This window comes from Aquarana catesbeiana, linkage group LG13 (assembly GCF_042186555.1).
Source record: "Aquarana catesbeiana isolate 2022-GZ linkage group LG13, ASM4218655v1, whole genome shotgun sequence".
In the NCBI taxonomy this organism is placed as follows: Eukaryota; Metazoa; Chordata; class Amphibia; order Anura; family Ranidae; genus Aquarana; species Aquarana catesbeiana.
This window is the reverse complement of record NC_133336.1, coordinates 52,258,290-52,273,835: the sequence shown is the minus strand read 5'-3', so window position 1 is coordinate 52,273,835 and position 15,546 is coordinate 52,258,290. Positions and strand designations below refer to the sequence as shown.

Sequence of the window (15,546 nt, the reverse complement as noted above, 5' to 3'; positions counted from 1 at the left end):
TAAGGAGCCACGCCGCAGGCAAGGGTCCTCTTTTTCTGCTCAAAAGAGGCTTTTTCGTCTGCCCGGGACCTCAGGTAAATGTTCCCAGTCCGAGAGGGTGACTACTGAGGGACAAAAGCATCCCTGGCCTAGCAAGCCGGCGAGCAAAAGTGCTACCGCATGAAGGTTTGCCCCCGCCCAACACAAGGGTGGGGGGTCGCCTTCGGGAGTTTGCAGTTTGGTGGGCCTCTCGGCTGTCCGACAAATGAGTCTGCGAACTGATTTCATTAGGCTACAAGATAGTTTCTCTTGGCCACCAAACAGAATTTTTCCCTCCAGCATACCCTTACTCCCGGCTCGCCGGGAGGCCCTGTTTGGGGCAGTAAGGGACCTGCTCAGCTGCAGGGTGATGGTGCCTGTTCCTGAAACGGAAATTTTATTCCAATCTGTTTGTAATCCCCAAAAAGTAAGGGGTACGTCCAATCCTGGACCTAAAAGCCCTCAATTGCTTTGTGAAAGTACAGAGGTTCAGAATGGAATCAGTTCGCTCCGTCGCTGCACTCCATCAGGGGGACTCTCTGGCCTCTCTGGATATCCAGGACGCGTACCTGCACATACCCATATGCCTCAGGCATCAGAGGTTTCTGCGATTTGCAGTAGGGGAAGACCACTACCAGTTTATGGCTCTCCCTTTTGGTCTGGCTTCAGCACCCCAAGTCTTTACCAAGGTATTGGCTCCAATTTTGGCGTTGTTGCGACATCGTGGGATCGCAATTGTGGGTTACCTAGACGATCTCCTTCTGAGAGCAGCTTCCGCCCCAGAATTAAGGGAGGATGTGGCGATCACCATGCACACTCTGCAAGAGTTTGGGTGGGTGATGAACCTCAAGACATCGGTGCTAGTGCCGACTCAACGTCTGGAGTACCTAGGCTTACTGCTGGACTCCGTGGAAGTGAGTGTTTCTCCCTTCAGACAAGCTGCAGACTCTCTCAAGACCGCGGTGAAGCGGTTGAGGAGCCGCAGGTGGTCGTCGCGTTTCTGCATGCGGGTTCTGGGCCTTATGGTGGCTTCCTTTGAGGCGGTACAGTACGCCCCCCAACTCACACCAGTCTTGCAGTGGGAGATATTGTCAAATTGGGACAAATTTCCGCTATCCCGGGATCGACAGAGCCAGTTAGTCAGGGACTCTCTTCTCTGGTGGCAGAGATCTCTGGCCATTCGGTCCGTGAAATCTTTCCTACCTCTCCATTGGACGGTGATCACAACGGACGCCAGCCTGACCGGCTGGGGTGGTGTATTGGGAGTACAATCGACACAGGGCCTCAGGGTAGTCGAGGGAGAAATCCCAGTTACCGATCAATGTGCTTAAGCTTCGAGCGATCAGGCTATGCCTCTCCACATGGTCAATGAGACAAGGAATGGGGTAGCCCGCAACGGACAAGGACATCCGATCAGGAGCCAGTCAGACAACGCCACGGCGGTGGCATGTCTTCCATTAAGGAGGAACAAGAAGCTCGGCTGCAGCACGGGAGGTCGCTCACATCCTTCGGTGGGCAGAGCGACATGTACCGGCCCTGTCGGCCATATACATCACGGGAGTAGTAAACTGGCAGGCGGACTATCTAAGTCGTCAGATGCTGGACCCAGGAGAATGGGCTGTGCATCTGGAGGTGTTCAGGCTTCTTTTGCCTGCAGTGGGGCACACCAGATGTAGACCTTCTGGCCTCTCGGCTCAATCCAAAGGTGCCGAGGTTCGTGTCCAGGACAAGAGATCCTTGGGCGGACGCGTCAGACGCGTTGGTGGCTCCACGGGAGCAGTACCAGCTGATTTACGCCTTTCCTCCGCTCAAACGGTTACCACGTCTGCTCCGACCTGATACGCCTGGTGGCGGATGCTCCTTGGCGGTTGCCAGTGCGGGAGGACCTCCTATCGCAAGGTCCGATACTTTATCCTGCTTTACTGTCGCTTACTTTAATGGCGTGGTTGTTGAAAGCCAGGTGCTAAGGAACCGAGGTCTGTCGGACTCGGTCATTTCCACTATGCTGAGGGCAAGGAAATATACTTCCCGGAAGATATATCATCGTATATCTAATGCTTATATCTCCATGTGTGAGTTGATTGGGTGGCACCCATGTACTTATTCGGTGGCTAGAGTCCTGCTGTTCTTACAGCGAGGAGTGGACCAGAAGTTGGCCTTGAGCACCGTTAAGGGACAGATTTCAGCTTTTGCTGTTTTTTTCCAACGACCCCTGGCGTCTCACTCGTTGTTACGCACTTTTGTGCAAGGGGTTCGGCATGTAGTTCCTCCGCTGCGTCCACCTCTACCTCCGTGGGATCTGAACCTGGTGCTGTCGGCACTTCAGAAACCGCCGTTTGAGAACATCAGGGAAATTCCCTTGTTGAACCTGTCTCAGAAAGTGGTCTTTTTAGTGCTAATTACATCTGCCAGGAGGGTTTCAGAGCTGGCGGCCTTTTCTTGCAAGTTGGCCTATCTGATTATCCACTGGCATAAGGTGGTGTTGCGTCCACAGCCTTCTTTTTTTTTGCCGAAGGTGGTTTCGGCCTCCCACCTTAATGAAGACATTTTGTTACCATCTCTGTGTCCTAAGCCGACACATCCTAAAGAGGTGGCCCTCCATTCCCTGGACGTGGTCCGGGCTCTAAGAGTATATCTGTCTGCCCCGGCTCCCTTCCGGAAGTCAGATTCACTGTTTGTTTCGGTGGCTGGTCCGAAAAAAGGGCTAGCGGTCTCGTCTACCATTTCCAGGTGGATCAGACAGATCGTGGTCCAGGCTTACGCCTTGAAGGGGCAGGTGCCCCCCTTTCCTGTCACAGCCCATTCCACTAGAGCAATTGGGACTTCTTGGGGCTTTCCGACATCAAGCGTCAGTTTCCCAAGTGTGTAAGGTGGCGACTTGGTCATCCGTTCACACCTTTACCAAGTTCTACAAAGTTGATGTAAGCGCATCTTTGGATGCTTGCTTTGGCCGCAAAGTTTTGCAGGCGGCCGTGTAATGTTGCAATTTACTTTCTTTTCTTTTGTTGGACAAAGTTCATGTTGTTGTCCATGCAGTTTGATGCGTTTGTCGCCCGCAGATTCTACTGCGGTTGATTCACAGGGTAACTCCTCCGTTTGAGGAGCACTTCTGGTTGTGGGTGAAGTTCTGTTTTGCTGTTCCCACCCTTCGTTATGACGCTGCTTGGGGACGTCCCTACGGTCAAGAGAATGGAGCTGTGTCCGTCAATGAAAGAAAGAGAAAATAGGATTTTTGTACTCACTGTAAAATCCTTTTCTCTGGAGGTCATTGATGGACACAGCACCCACCCCTCCTTTTGATTACGTTATACTGCTTGTTGACGTACTGAGCTGCAGGAGGCAGACTGAGGTGTTATATCAGAGGGACCGCTCCTTGGGCGGAACTGTATAGTTCTGTTTTTTTCACATGCAATGCATGTTCTGCCTAGTCTTTCCTGAAAGGAGGAAGGTATAACCCTACGGTCAAGAGAATGGAGCTGTGTCCGTTAATGAACTCCAGAGAAAAGGATTTTACTGTGAGTACAAAAATCCTATTTTTTGCAAGTTTAAAATTTATTTTAGGATATCACAGTGCGTTAATTTTGCTTCTTAGATTTACCCAGTATACTTGACTTTACTGTACAACTTACTTTCAAATGTGTTCTGTTGCCACATAACAAGTAACTATACCCACCTACCACTGTAAGGCTGACACAAATGGGCTGAATATCAGCCGGATCAGCAGAAACTGTCCGACATTCAGACAGTTTGTACAGCAGTAAAAAAACACTAATCACACATGCTAAACATGAATTCACACAAATATTTAAAGCACAGCTGCTATCACAGTTTTCCTGGTAGAGAAAACAAACCGCAATATAACATAAGTGCAGCGCTTATGCTGTGAGTATTCTGACTGTCGTCTTTTAAATACATTGCCCTGGTCCATAATACTGCTCAAAGGGGTTTTCTTTATGCCTATTTCCACACATTTGTGCTGTATGATTCCATCCGCTGTGGATCTGATTAGAGCAGTTCATCTTCTTACTCGGATGGAGAGTTGAGATTATACATACACAAGCGCTTTTGACTTCTTTTAAGTGGTCCACCGTTTTGGGTAAGGGTCAGTGTGAACTCCCTCTCCTGGTGACGGAAACTTTGCAACACTTTTGTGTGAAATTGCACATGTTGGACTCTTAAGTTACTATACGCATATAGATATGGACAGTTTGTACAGCAGCCTGTTAGATAGAAGTCGGCCTAACCTCCGGATTCTGTCTAATGAGCATGCTGGAAAACCAGCATCTGATCAGCGCTCACGGCCAATGGCTGGGCGTGTGCTGGCAACGGGGGGGTTGTGACAGGTCAGTCCCCCTGTCAAAACACAATAGCTCAGCGGGGAGATAGCTGTACTAACATCACATAGTAAAACAAGCGCCTTCATTTTTTTTCTTCTTCTTTTTGATTAGCCCGCTGGGTTGAAGAAAGAAAACACTGCCTTTGTGTACTGGGCTTTAAAATTGTATTTGGGATAAGAAAGATTAAGAAATTGGCAAAGTGTGCCATCATAAAAAAATACATATCAAAGTCTCTCGCTGCAAAGCTGAAGTTTAAATGAAAATATCAACATTTCTTATTAATCATAGGCTTGACTTGTATGTCCCGAAGTTACCTATTGCCCAGGGAGGCTGAATATGCTTTAAAATGACCAATACAAAATTCAGGCCGAGGGTAGACTTAACCACTTTCGGACCACCGCACGCCGATGTACGTCCCTACTTTGGGGGCGGATATCGTTGTTATGGCAGCAGCTAGCTGCCATAACCCCGGTATCCCCGTATTCGACCGGCGGTCCGGTACAAGATAAAAGTGGTCTCTGCGGCAGATTTGCCGCAAGATCACTTTTATCGGAGGCGGGAGAGGGGCCCCCGCCGCGATCCGGTGCCCTGCGCTGCTTACCGGAGCCATCAGCAGAGGCGATCGCGTCTGTCCCCTGGGCTGACATGGAGACGAGTGAGGGGAAGATGGCCCCCACCCGTCTCCATGACACTGCAGGGAGGAAGCGACGACAAAACGTCACTTCCGCCCATAGCTCTTAAAGGGCCGATTTATTTTGTTTATTTTTTTTAAATGACAAAAAATTATTTTAATTTTATTGCATTTTAGTGTAAATATGAGATCTGAGGTCTTTTTGACCCCAGATCTCATATTTAAGAGGTCCTGTCATGCTTTTTTTTCTATTACAAGGGATGTTTACATTCCTTATAATAGGAATAAAAGTGACACTTTTTAAAATTTTTATTTTTTTTTTTTTTTAAACCGTGTAAAAATAAAAAGTAAAAGGTAAAATAAGAAAAAAATAAAATTTAAAACGCGCCCAGTCCCGCCGAGCTCGCGCGCAGAAGCGAACGCATACGTGAGTAGCGCCCGCATATGAAAAGGACACACGTGAGGTATCGCCGCGATCGGTAGAGCGAGAGCAATAATTCTAGACCTCTTCTGTAACGCAAAACATGCAACCGGTAGAATTTTTTAAATGTCGCCTATGGAGATTTTTAAGGGTAAAAGTTTGTCGCCATTCCACAAGCGGGCGCAATTTTGAAGCATGACCTGTTGGGTATCAATTTACTCGGCGTAACATTATCTTTCACAATATAAAAAAAAATGGGCTGACTTTACTATTGTCTTATTTTTTAATTCAAAAAAGTGTTTTTTTTTTTTGTTTTGTTTTTTCAAAAAAAGTGCGCTTGTAAGACTGCTGTGCAAATACAGTGTGAGAGAAAGTATTGCAACGACCGCCATTTTATTCTCTAGGATGTTAGGAAAAAAATGTATAATGTTTGGGGGTTCTAAGTAATTTTCTATAAAAAAAAAAACTGTTTTTAACTTGTAAACACCACATCTAAAAAAAGAGGCCTGGTCTTAAAGTGGTTAAAGTGTATTTACAGCAAAAGTAAATTATCCTAATTGTACAGCACACAAAAATCAGCTTATTAATATACAATGGGTTATAGCATTGTACATTCAGGTGATTTGGACACTGGCAAGCTTTTGAGGATATGCCCCCTTGGGGTACCTTCTCTGTAACCTTACCCCACTCCACGTGTCACGCTTCACTACTTTAAAGTGATTGTAAAGGCTTGTTTAAAAAAAATTAACACGTTATACTTTCCTCCTCTGTGTAGTTGGTTTTCTCGGGTCCCTCTTTACTGCTCCTAGTCCCTCCCTCTGAGTGCCCCTCAGCCAGCAGCTTGCTACAAACGTCACCCAAGCTGAGTCAGAGTGCCATGTATCCATTTAAACGCGGAGCCCCGACCTGGCCCCGCCCCCCTTCTCCCCTTATTGGCTTACTGACTTTGATAGCCATGGTAGCCAATAGCGCTGCTGCTCTTTGTCAGCCAATCAGAAGGAGTGTACTGGATGGCTGAGGGGATAGAGGACATCACTGGAGAGAGGAGGAGCTCAGGTAGGTAATTAAGAGATGCTGGGGAGGCTGCTACACACAAGGTTTTTTTATCTTAATGCTTAGAACGCATTAAGATAAAAAAACTTCTGCCTTTACAACTCCTTTAACTCCCTTTATTATTTTCCTAAAGAATACTTCAGTCACTGCTTATTGAAGTAGTTTATCTGGATGAATGCAACTTTGTTAAAACCTTTTGGGAGCTGTACCCAGATCCCACACCGTGTCGTCGGCCTTTAATGATGATTTGAGCACTGGATCTTGCATGGGTCGCTCACCTTGGCACTTGGTGCAACTAGTTGAGTTAACTGCAGGGTTCTATACAAATCCAGGGCCATGGTCCATCACAGTGGAGCTTATATAGAGTTCAGAATCGTGAACAGGTAAGTCAGGGTCACCCTGTACAATAGATTAGATTGTTACTGTGTATTATAGAGCTATGTTTGGGAAATGTTCACCCTTTTGTGTGCAAATGTTTCAAACCTGGCACAAAAATTCAACCACTCATTGTTCAGTCCCTGATGAATGACCAGGTGTTACATCACAGCACTGGCCACACGCTTTAAGGGCACTTCTGCCTAGAGCAGAAGGTACTCGGTGGGTTCCTCTTGACCTTTCACCATGAGGATTTATTACAGGAAGCTCCACAACTGAGTTATCTCGTAATCCTGGCAGTTACACTTTCTCCCACACTACTCTGAGTACCCCACAGGGAAATACCCTCACTTGTAGCTGGTATGCTGTGTTGGAGACGAGATGAAAGGGATGATGCATGCCTTACACCAGAGCAGGAAACCGGTCTTAATGCCAGTTTCAGCATCTGATTCTAGCTCTTTTAGGCAAGTAAAAAGCGTTCTGTTTGACAAAAGCAGATTTTTCATTGCATCAATGTCGCAATTTTTCTGAAAGGATTATGGCCTTCATTCAACCATCTTTTTCCAGAGCTCAAAAACGCTCTGCCTCTTCTACTATTCCTCGGCCATTGGACCCTGATGTGCCTGTTCTAGATGAAGCGATATACGAGTAATAGAGGACATAGAAGCAGTGTTGGAGGAAGCTGAAGATTTCTCTCTTCACACTAGCTATATTGAAGGGGGAGCTTTCCAGAGTCATCAGAAGGAGGCATTCCATAGGCATTAAATAGGAGGACAAACCTTTTAAATTCTGCCTCCGATCCCTATTGTCAAGGTTTTATGTGTCAGTGGAGGTCGATGCGATGTTAAAGATAAGTCTTGGTAACCTGTACTTGAGTAATGACCGTCCTGTGCACCGTTGTAGCGAGTTCCACTGATTCGTAGCCACATAGCAATAACACTATACGCATTCAAGTCAGATATATAGCCGTGTATTTTTTTTACATTCAGCGCCACTCTATGAAGGTCTGCAAGGCTGGGAGACTTCCCAGAGTGTGAGCCAGAAACTCCTTTTGCAGTGGGCTATGGAGACGGGTGAAGATGTAGAAAGGCTGCTGAGAGAGCTGTGCTCCGAGGCTTGTGACGCAGCATGGGAGTCTGTGTTTTGAAACTGGAACAGCTTCAGAATGTTGCGATTGAGCTGTGTTCCTCTAAGAGCGAGCTGCTGATGCACTTCTCTTGGTCTTTCCCATCATGGAGTCAGTGTTCTGGCCAAATAGAAAAAAGTGCCTTGAGTGCCGGAGCTCTGGGTTCACGCAGCCATCTTGGACCAGAACTAGACCATCCCCCCGGAGGCCTCTTGTTTTTACAAAGAAGGCTAAATTCACACTACTACAGCTGAGATTTAACCACTTGCTTACAGGGCACTTAAACCCCCCTCCTATCCAGACCAGCTTTCAGCGCTGACGCACTTTGAATGACAATTGCGCGGTCATATAACACTGTACCCAAATGAAATTTTTATAATTTTTTTCACCACAAATAGAGCTTTCTTTTGGTGGTATTTGATCACCTCTGCGGTTTTTACTTTTTGTTAAAAAAAAATGTAAAAAACTGAATTAAAAAAAAAAAAAAATTTATTTTTTTATATTTTGTTATAAAAAATTTAAACCGGGTCATTCCTCTCCTTCATTGATGTACTCTGATGAGGCGGCAGTGATGGGCACTGATAGGCGGCAGTGATGGGCACTGATAGGCGGCAGTGATGGGCACTGATAGGCGGCAGTGATGGGCACTGATGGGTGGCAGTGATGGGCACTGATGGGTGGCAGTGATGGGCACTGGTGGGTGGCAGTGATGGGCACTGATGGGTGGCAGTGATGGGCACTGATGGGTGGCAGTGATGGGCACTGATGGGTGGCAGTGATGGGCAGCACTGCCAGGTGGCACTGATTGGCATTACAGGTGGGCATTGATTGGTGGCACTTGTGGGCATTGATTGGTGGCACTTGTTGGTATTGATAGGTGGCACTGTGGGCACTGTCAGCTGGCACTATTATGATGGCACTGATGAGGCAGATGTGCCTCTTCCACTTGGGGACCGATGTCCCTCACGTCTGTCAGCGTGAGTAGAAAAACAAAAGATTACCGATCTTTTGTTTACACCATGTGATCAGCTGCTGTTGGCTGACAGCTGATCACATGGTAAGGGGCCGGAACCGGTCCCTTCCTTAGATCGGTGATCACCCGAGTCTCAGTGACTCTGTGATCACAGCGCGCTCGGCGCGCGCCCTGCCGGCTGTGTGCCCAGGGGAGGCCGTCATATGACGGCCTCCCGGGAATTCAGGTCCACGCTGTGGCCGTCATTCGGCCATAGCGCGGATGTGTAGTGGTTAATCTTATTTGTAGCGCAATGAGGTAGTGCGACTTGGTTTGCATATTCTGTGGGGCACAAACTTGGAATTGTTCAAAAGTAGCAGAGGAGCCTTTTCCAAAATTGTGGCACACTCTGTTGCATTGATGTGAACAGGCAACATTGAAAACAATGTGGTTTCTATTGTCATGTAATTCTGTGTGACTCTAAAACGTCTGAAATCGCACTTGTGCAAACTAGGCTTGTGGGGCCATTCCTTTGTCTGACCTCGAGTTACTTGCTTTATCTTGCACAGAGCCTATTCTAAGTGTGAGATTTTCTCTAGGCCTAAGGCTTCCTCCCACCCCAAATTGTTCTCTTCCTTGCCCCCTCAACAGAACATTATCCTTTTCATTTTTTTGTCATGCGCCAAAATATTCCAAGTGAATTTCTTTTTTGAAACTAGTTGTGAAAGACTACCTCTCAGCTACTGTCTTTTGGGCAATCGGACACTATCTTTGTACTTCCCAAGGGTTCCTGTACTGGTCTTATTGCGTTTTGTTCCATCATTGCTAGGTGGATCGAACAAGTTATGATCTGAAAGATGGGGTTCCTCCCTGTTGCATGTTTTTGCCAGATTTTACAAGGCTTCCACCTGGGCTTCTTTCACAGGTTTAAATGCTAGCAGTTGGATGTTAATCTCCTCCCAGGCCATTTTTGCCCGTAAGGTGCTGCAAGTTGCTCTGTCTTTTAAACCCTCTTAACTTTTTGTTGACCCGTTGGCATTGTTGTTTCACACCCATCAGTTATGCTGCTTTTTGACATTCCATGGTAGTTATCCTGTTTACTGTGGAATAAGAAAATTGAATTATTGACTTGCCACTTACTGAATTCCCATCTTTTTGTCCTTGGAAAATTTAATCTGGTGCAGTGTGTACCCCTTTTGGCTCACAGGGCTTTCGCATTCTCTTAAGCTACTCCCTTATTACCTGAATCTACCTTTCTGGCTCTACAGGTTAATCCACCTTTCTGGCTCCTTTGGTTCAGCTCACCCCTGGCCCCTTTGCTTTAGTCCCAGTTCTGGCTCTGGGACTATGCTCCATCTGGGCAATCCCTCTCTTTTTTTGAGACATTTCCCTTGTACCCCTCAGCATCCTCCTTATTCACAGGAACCCTTTACCTACTTGGTCAGCAGGGACCAGCCTTGACTGTCCCTCACCTTGTACCCATGTACACCTGATACTTGTGTGTAACATTGTCTTTTCTTGTCATAGTGTATTTATCTGACATCCTCACTATGGGAATCCCTTATCTCCCATGAAGATTTTAGACTTTGTGGGTTTTATTGGACAATCTCTCCCTCAAGGACTTGAAGCCAGCAACATCAGGCTCCATCTGGCTTGGTCAGATTTCAGTGCTGGAACTTTGACCTGCAGGTGAGTGTGAGCAACTCGGTTCCTCACTAAAACGGCGTGCGACATGCTTACCTTATGCAAACATCAGTGGTAGTAGCCAATGACATTTAGAGGAAACCTAATAGATGCCATAAAAACACTGCGCATATAAAAAAAAACCCTTACATTTCATTATAACATTCAATAAATGCCAGAACACAAACCAGACAATACAATATTGAATATAGGGTTCAAATATTGACTCCTGGAACTCTGTGAAGGGAAAGATAATTTGAAAATTATTTCCTCGCCATCTGACCCCTTCTACTTTTTGGATGCCCATTCCCCAAACACATAGAATGGTTTGACTATAGGATGTGAATAAGCCCCCAGCCTTCTTTGCTCTGCTTGAATCCTAGATAGTGGTGTGCCTTTATCTGCTAATTGACATGTCCATCTAATTAGATTATGGATGACCATTGGGGGCTTTCTAGCATCTTTTGAGAGCCCCCCCCCCCCCCCTTCATGCCTATAGGATTCCAGTGAATCTATTGTTTTAATACAATGAGAACTATGGGTTTCATCATGCTAATCGTTAACATGGGCTTCTGAAGATCTGTTAAAACGCGAAGAATCTATCGGAGCTAAGCAATATTTGAATCCTATATTCAATATGTTAATGCTTGGTTTGTGTTTTGGCTTTTTTTGAATGTTGCATTACATTTTTTGTTTTTCATACACGCAAACAGAATCACGAGACGCCTGTCGCCCAAAAGAAGTTCTGGAATTTCTTTTGGGTGATAGGCGTTCGATTCTGTTTGTGCAATTAAATTACGAGTTCATCAGGCGACATTCGCTCCACCATTTGAGTGCCATTGAAAAGAACGCCGATTTGCAGTGATTTGAAATCCCGGGCAGAATTGTGGCCAAAGGCTGCTTTCACACTGAGGTGCTCTACAAGCGCTATAGCGCCTGCGAAGAGCCTCTCCTCTCACTCCAGTGTGAAAGCCCCAGTGCTTTCACACTGGAGCGGTGCTCTTGCAGGATGTTAAAGTCCTGCAAGCAGCATCTTTGCAGTGCTGTAGGAGCGGTGTACACAAATCAATGGCAGCACCGCTGGCAAAGCGGCGCTTTGTAGGCAGTTTTAACCCTTTTTCGGCCGCTAGCGAGGGTTCAAATCGGCCAAATAGTGCCGCTAAAACGACGGTATAGCGGTACTTTACCGCTGACGTCTCCAACGCCTGAGTGTGAAAGTAGCCTTAAGGTTTTATGATCTCAGGTTGCAGTGCACCCAGCAGGAACTTATTCTGAATTTACTGGTAAAGGAAACGCTTGCTGGCTTCTTCACTTTCCAGTGGGAGTTGGGTGTTAAATCATGTGACCGGTTTGCTTTCATATAGCACTAAATGAGTATTATCTAGTGATTTTAGGTTTGTTAATGTGCCTAAGATAGATTTCATGTTCTAAATAGATGTTATGAACTTTTTAACATTTTCATTTTTAAGTTTTCCCTTTGTGTGGGCAGATTGTAAAAGAGATGTGGACTGATCCGTAGGGGTTGATGTTGACCATTAAAAAAAAAATTGAATTTGAGCAAGAAATTAACCCTAATATGACATGGGTCAAAACAAATCTTAATGTCCAAACCTAATTTTGCAAGTTTGATATGTTATTAAAACTGTAGATATCGAAACTTTGTTTTACCTTGTTTACTCATTATTATACCTAATTTTTTTTCAAGACCGGTTGGGCTTTCATTTGGTGTTAACATTATTTCCTGATTTTGTTTCATTATGAAACAAAAACTGGCTCAAAATAGTAAAATACTTTTTTTTGTTTTTAAACAAATTAGCTGTATATTTTCTGCCATTACCATGATCTTCCTCCAAAACAACCTGCAAAATAAATTCTCCTACTACTGATGGATGTGACAATACGACACATGTGTACATTATTCATTGTTTGTACCCTTAGTAGGTCCAAATAATGATAGTACAGGTTTTGTTTGTTTTTTGACACTAAATATAAAACTTTTTCTTTTTTTTTTTTCTTACGAAAAACACACTGATGCGACCACTACGGGACATTCTAACACTAGCTGACATGGACATGCACTAAACTAGATCAAACCTTTTATCTAGGTAATCTTTAATTTTTTTTCCCCACATAATTCTCTAGTGGAGAAAAAGGTAAATAGAAGAAATAGCCCTGGGGCATGCCAATACTCAGTTAACCTCCCTATATGATTATTTCAGATTTTTGATGCTGAAAGCGGTACAGTATTTTTGCATGGAAATTTGGCGTTTTATATTGTAGGCCTGTAATTCTTAGGAATAACTCACTTAAATCTGTCCAAACAAGAGTCTAGCAGACATCCAGGTTATGATAAAGTTTGAAAGATGAAATCATAAATTATAATATAATAAATAACTATAAATAATTATAACAAATAATATAATAATAATAATAAAAATTATTTAATAATGTAATCATATCAAAAACACTGAAATTTGCTCAGTTGCAGAATTGTCGCTGTCATTACTTTCAGTATTTGATGACGGTTTTCCCCACAAATCACTATCGCTCAATTCTGTAAGTGATTCTAATTTATTATCGCTGTTTTCTAGCTGGTCTAAAACCACTTTTGATGTAAAGGGACGGTTTTCGTTGCTATGGACAGTTTCCAGGCAGAAAGAACAGTATTTATGATATAAAACTGCATGCAGGACACTGGACAGACCACTAGGGACAAAAGGGATGTGAAATTGATACAGTAATGTAATCTGTAAGATTACAGTGTACTGTATATTTATTGTGTGTTTTTACTTTTTGAATTTGGCGCCGTTCTCCGTCCCCGTGTGTCGCAACGTTCGCAGGGAACGGAGCTTGGCTCAGTGATAGATCGAGCCAAGGACGGCTCGCTCACGCAGCGGGGAGACATTGCAGGATCCTGGGGACAAGGTAAGTAACATGTACCTGGATCCTGCGATGCAATCCCGAGTGTGGCTCGGGGTTACCGCTTTTGGTACTGAAAATCCACCCCGAGCCACATTCGGGAATACCGCCAGGGGGGTTCAAATTAGTGAACATGGGAACGTCTCAATGCTGCATTCAAAAATAAATTCCACTTCCTGAACCCCCGTGTATGTTTGTTTTTTTTTGTTTTTTTTTCTTTTCTTGGTGACCCTTCAATGGTTGACTTTAATAATCATATATTTATTTTTTTAAAGCTGCTGCTCTTTCACTAAGAAACTTCTTTGCAATGCCCTTCAGACAGCACCTTGATGGATACAGGTAATTTCTATAGTGCAATCTGCTTTTGCTGCTGTTCTGCAATAACAATGTAGTCCTACATGTAATCATACTATAATGTAGTTGTGGATCGTTTTTCATGACTAGTTCTTATGGTTTATTTTCATTCACAGGAGCAAATTAAGTTATGCTGGTAATAGTAGGAGTGATTGCATTGCTCTTGTCAATGCTTTCCGGGTAAGATCACTTTACCTTCTTATAGGGATTTTCATCAAAAACGGTTATTTCTTTTTTTTTTTTTTCTTAATAAATTTGCAAAGATTTCAAACAAACTTCTTTAGTATTATGAAGTATTGTTTGTAGAATTTTGAGGAAAATAATGAATTTCCATTTTGAAGCAAGACTGTAACATCTATTTTTTTTTTTTGTTGTTTTTGTTACAGCCTTGCTCCAAAATGGAAATAAATTCATTATTTTCCTCAAAATTCTACAAACATTACTCCATAGTGTTAGACGTTTGTTTGAAATCTTTGCAAATTTACTAAAAATAAAATACAAAATCACATGTAAATAAGTATTCACAGCCTTTGTGCAATACTTTGAAGCACCTTTGGCACCAATTACAGCCTCAAGTCTCTTTGAGTATAATGCTACAAGCTTGGCAAACCTATTTTATTTTCTCCCATTCTTCTTTGTACGACCTCTCAAGCTCCATCAGGTTGGATGGGGAGCATTGGTGCACAGGTATTTTCAGATCTCTCCAGAGATGTTCGTTTTCAAGTCTGGGCTCTAGCTGGGCCACTCAAGTAGATTCACAGAGTTGTCCCGTAGCCACTCCTTTATCTTGGCTATGTGCTTAGGGTTGTTGTCCTTTTTTGGAAGATGAACTTTCTCCCCTGTCTGAGGTCCAGAGGTCTCTGGAGCAGGTTTTTATCAAGGATGTCCTGTACAATCATTCCCTCAATTCCCACTAGTCTCCCAGTTTTTGCTGCTGAAAAACATCCCCACAGCATGATGCTGCCACCACCATACTTCACTGTAGGATGGTATTGGCCAGGTGATAATTGGTGCCTGGTTTCCTCCAGACATGAAACTCCAGACGGACTGTCATGTGCCTTTTACTGAGGAGTGTTGTCCTTCTGACCACCCTACCATACAGGCCTAATTGGTGGAGCGCTGCAGGGATGGTTGTTCTTCTGGAAGGTGTTCCTCTCGCTACAGAGAAACATTGGAGCTCTGTCAGAGTGACCATCAGGTTCTTAGTTACCTCCCTGACTAAGGCCCTGCTCTCCTGATGACTCAGTTTGGATGGGCTGCCTATTCTAGGAACAGTCCTGGTGGTTTCAAACTTCCATTTATGGATGATGGCGGCCACTGTGCTAATTGGGATCTTCAATGCTGCAGAAAATTTCCTGTACCCTTCCCTAGATCTGTGCCTCAATACAATCCTGTCTTGGAGGTCTACAGACAATTTCTTGGCCTTCATGGCTTGGTTTGTGCTCTGACATGCACTTTTAACTGCGGGACCTTATATAGACAGGTGTGTGCCTTTCTAAATCATGTCCAATCAACTGAATTTACCTCAAGTGGACTCAAATCAAGTTGTAGAAACATCTCAAATAATTAGTGGGAACAGGATGCACCTGAGCTCAATATTGCTGTGAATACTTATGTACATGTGATTTTTTTTTTTTTTTTTATTTTAATAAACTTGGAAAGATTTCAAACAAACTT

The 15,546-nt window shown here is 44.3% G+C and overlaps 1 protein-coding gene across 1 annotated transcript in view; it reads left to right on the top strand.

Moving 5' to 3' along the window:
• Positions 1 to 15,546, top strand: part of TDRD9 (tudor domain containing 9) — a 393,320-nt gene that overhangs the window by 255,617 nt on the left and 122,157 nt on the right. The window contains exons 18-19 of the mRNA XM_073609957.1: positions 13,791 to 13,854; positions 13,986 to 14,049. Of these exons, the coding sequence (XP_073466058.1) occupies positions 13,791 to 13,854; positions 13,986 to 14,049 (128 nt within the window). The remainder of the gene's footprint in view (positions 1 to 13,790; positions 13,855 to 13,985; positions 14,050 to 15,546) is intronic.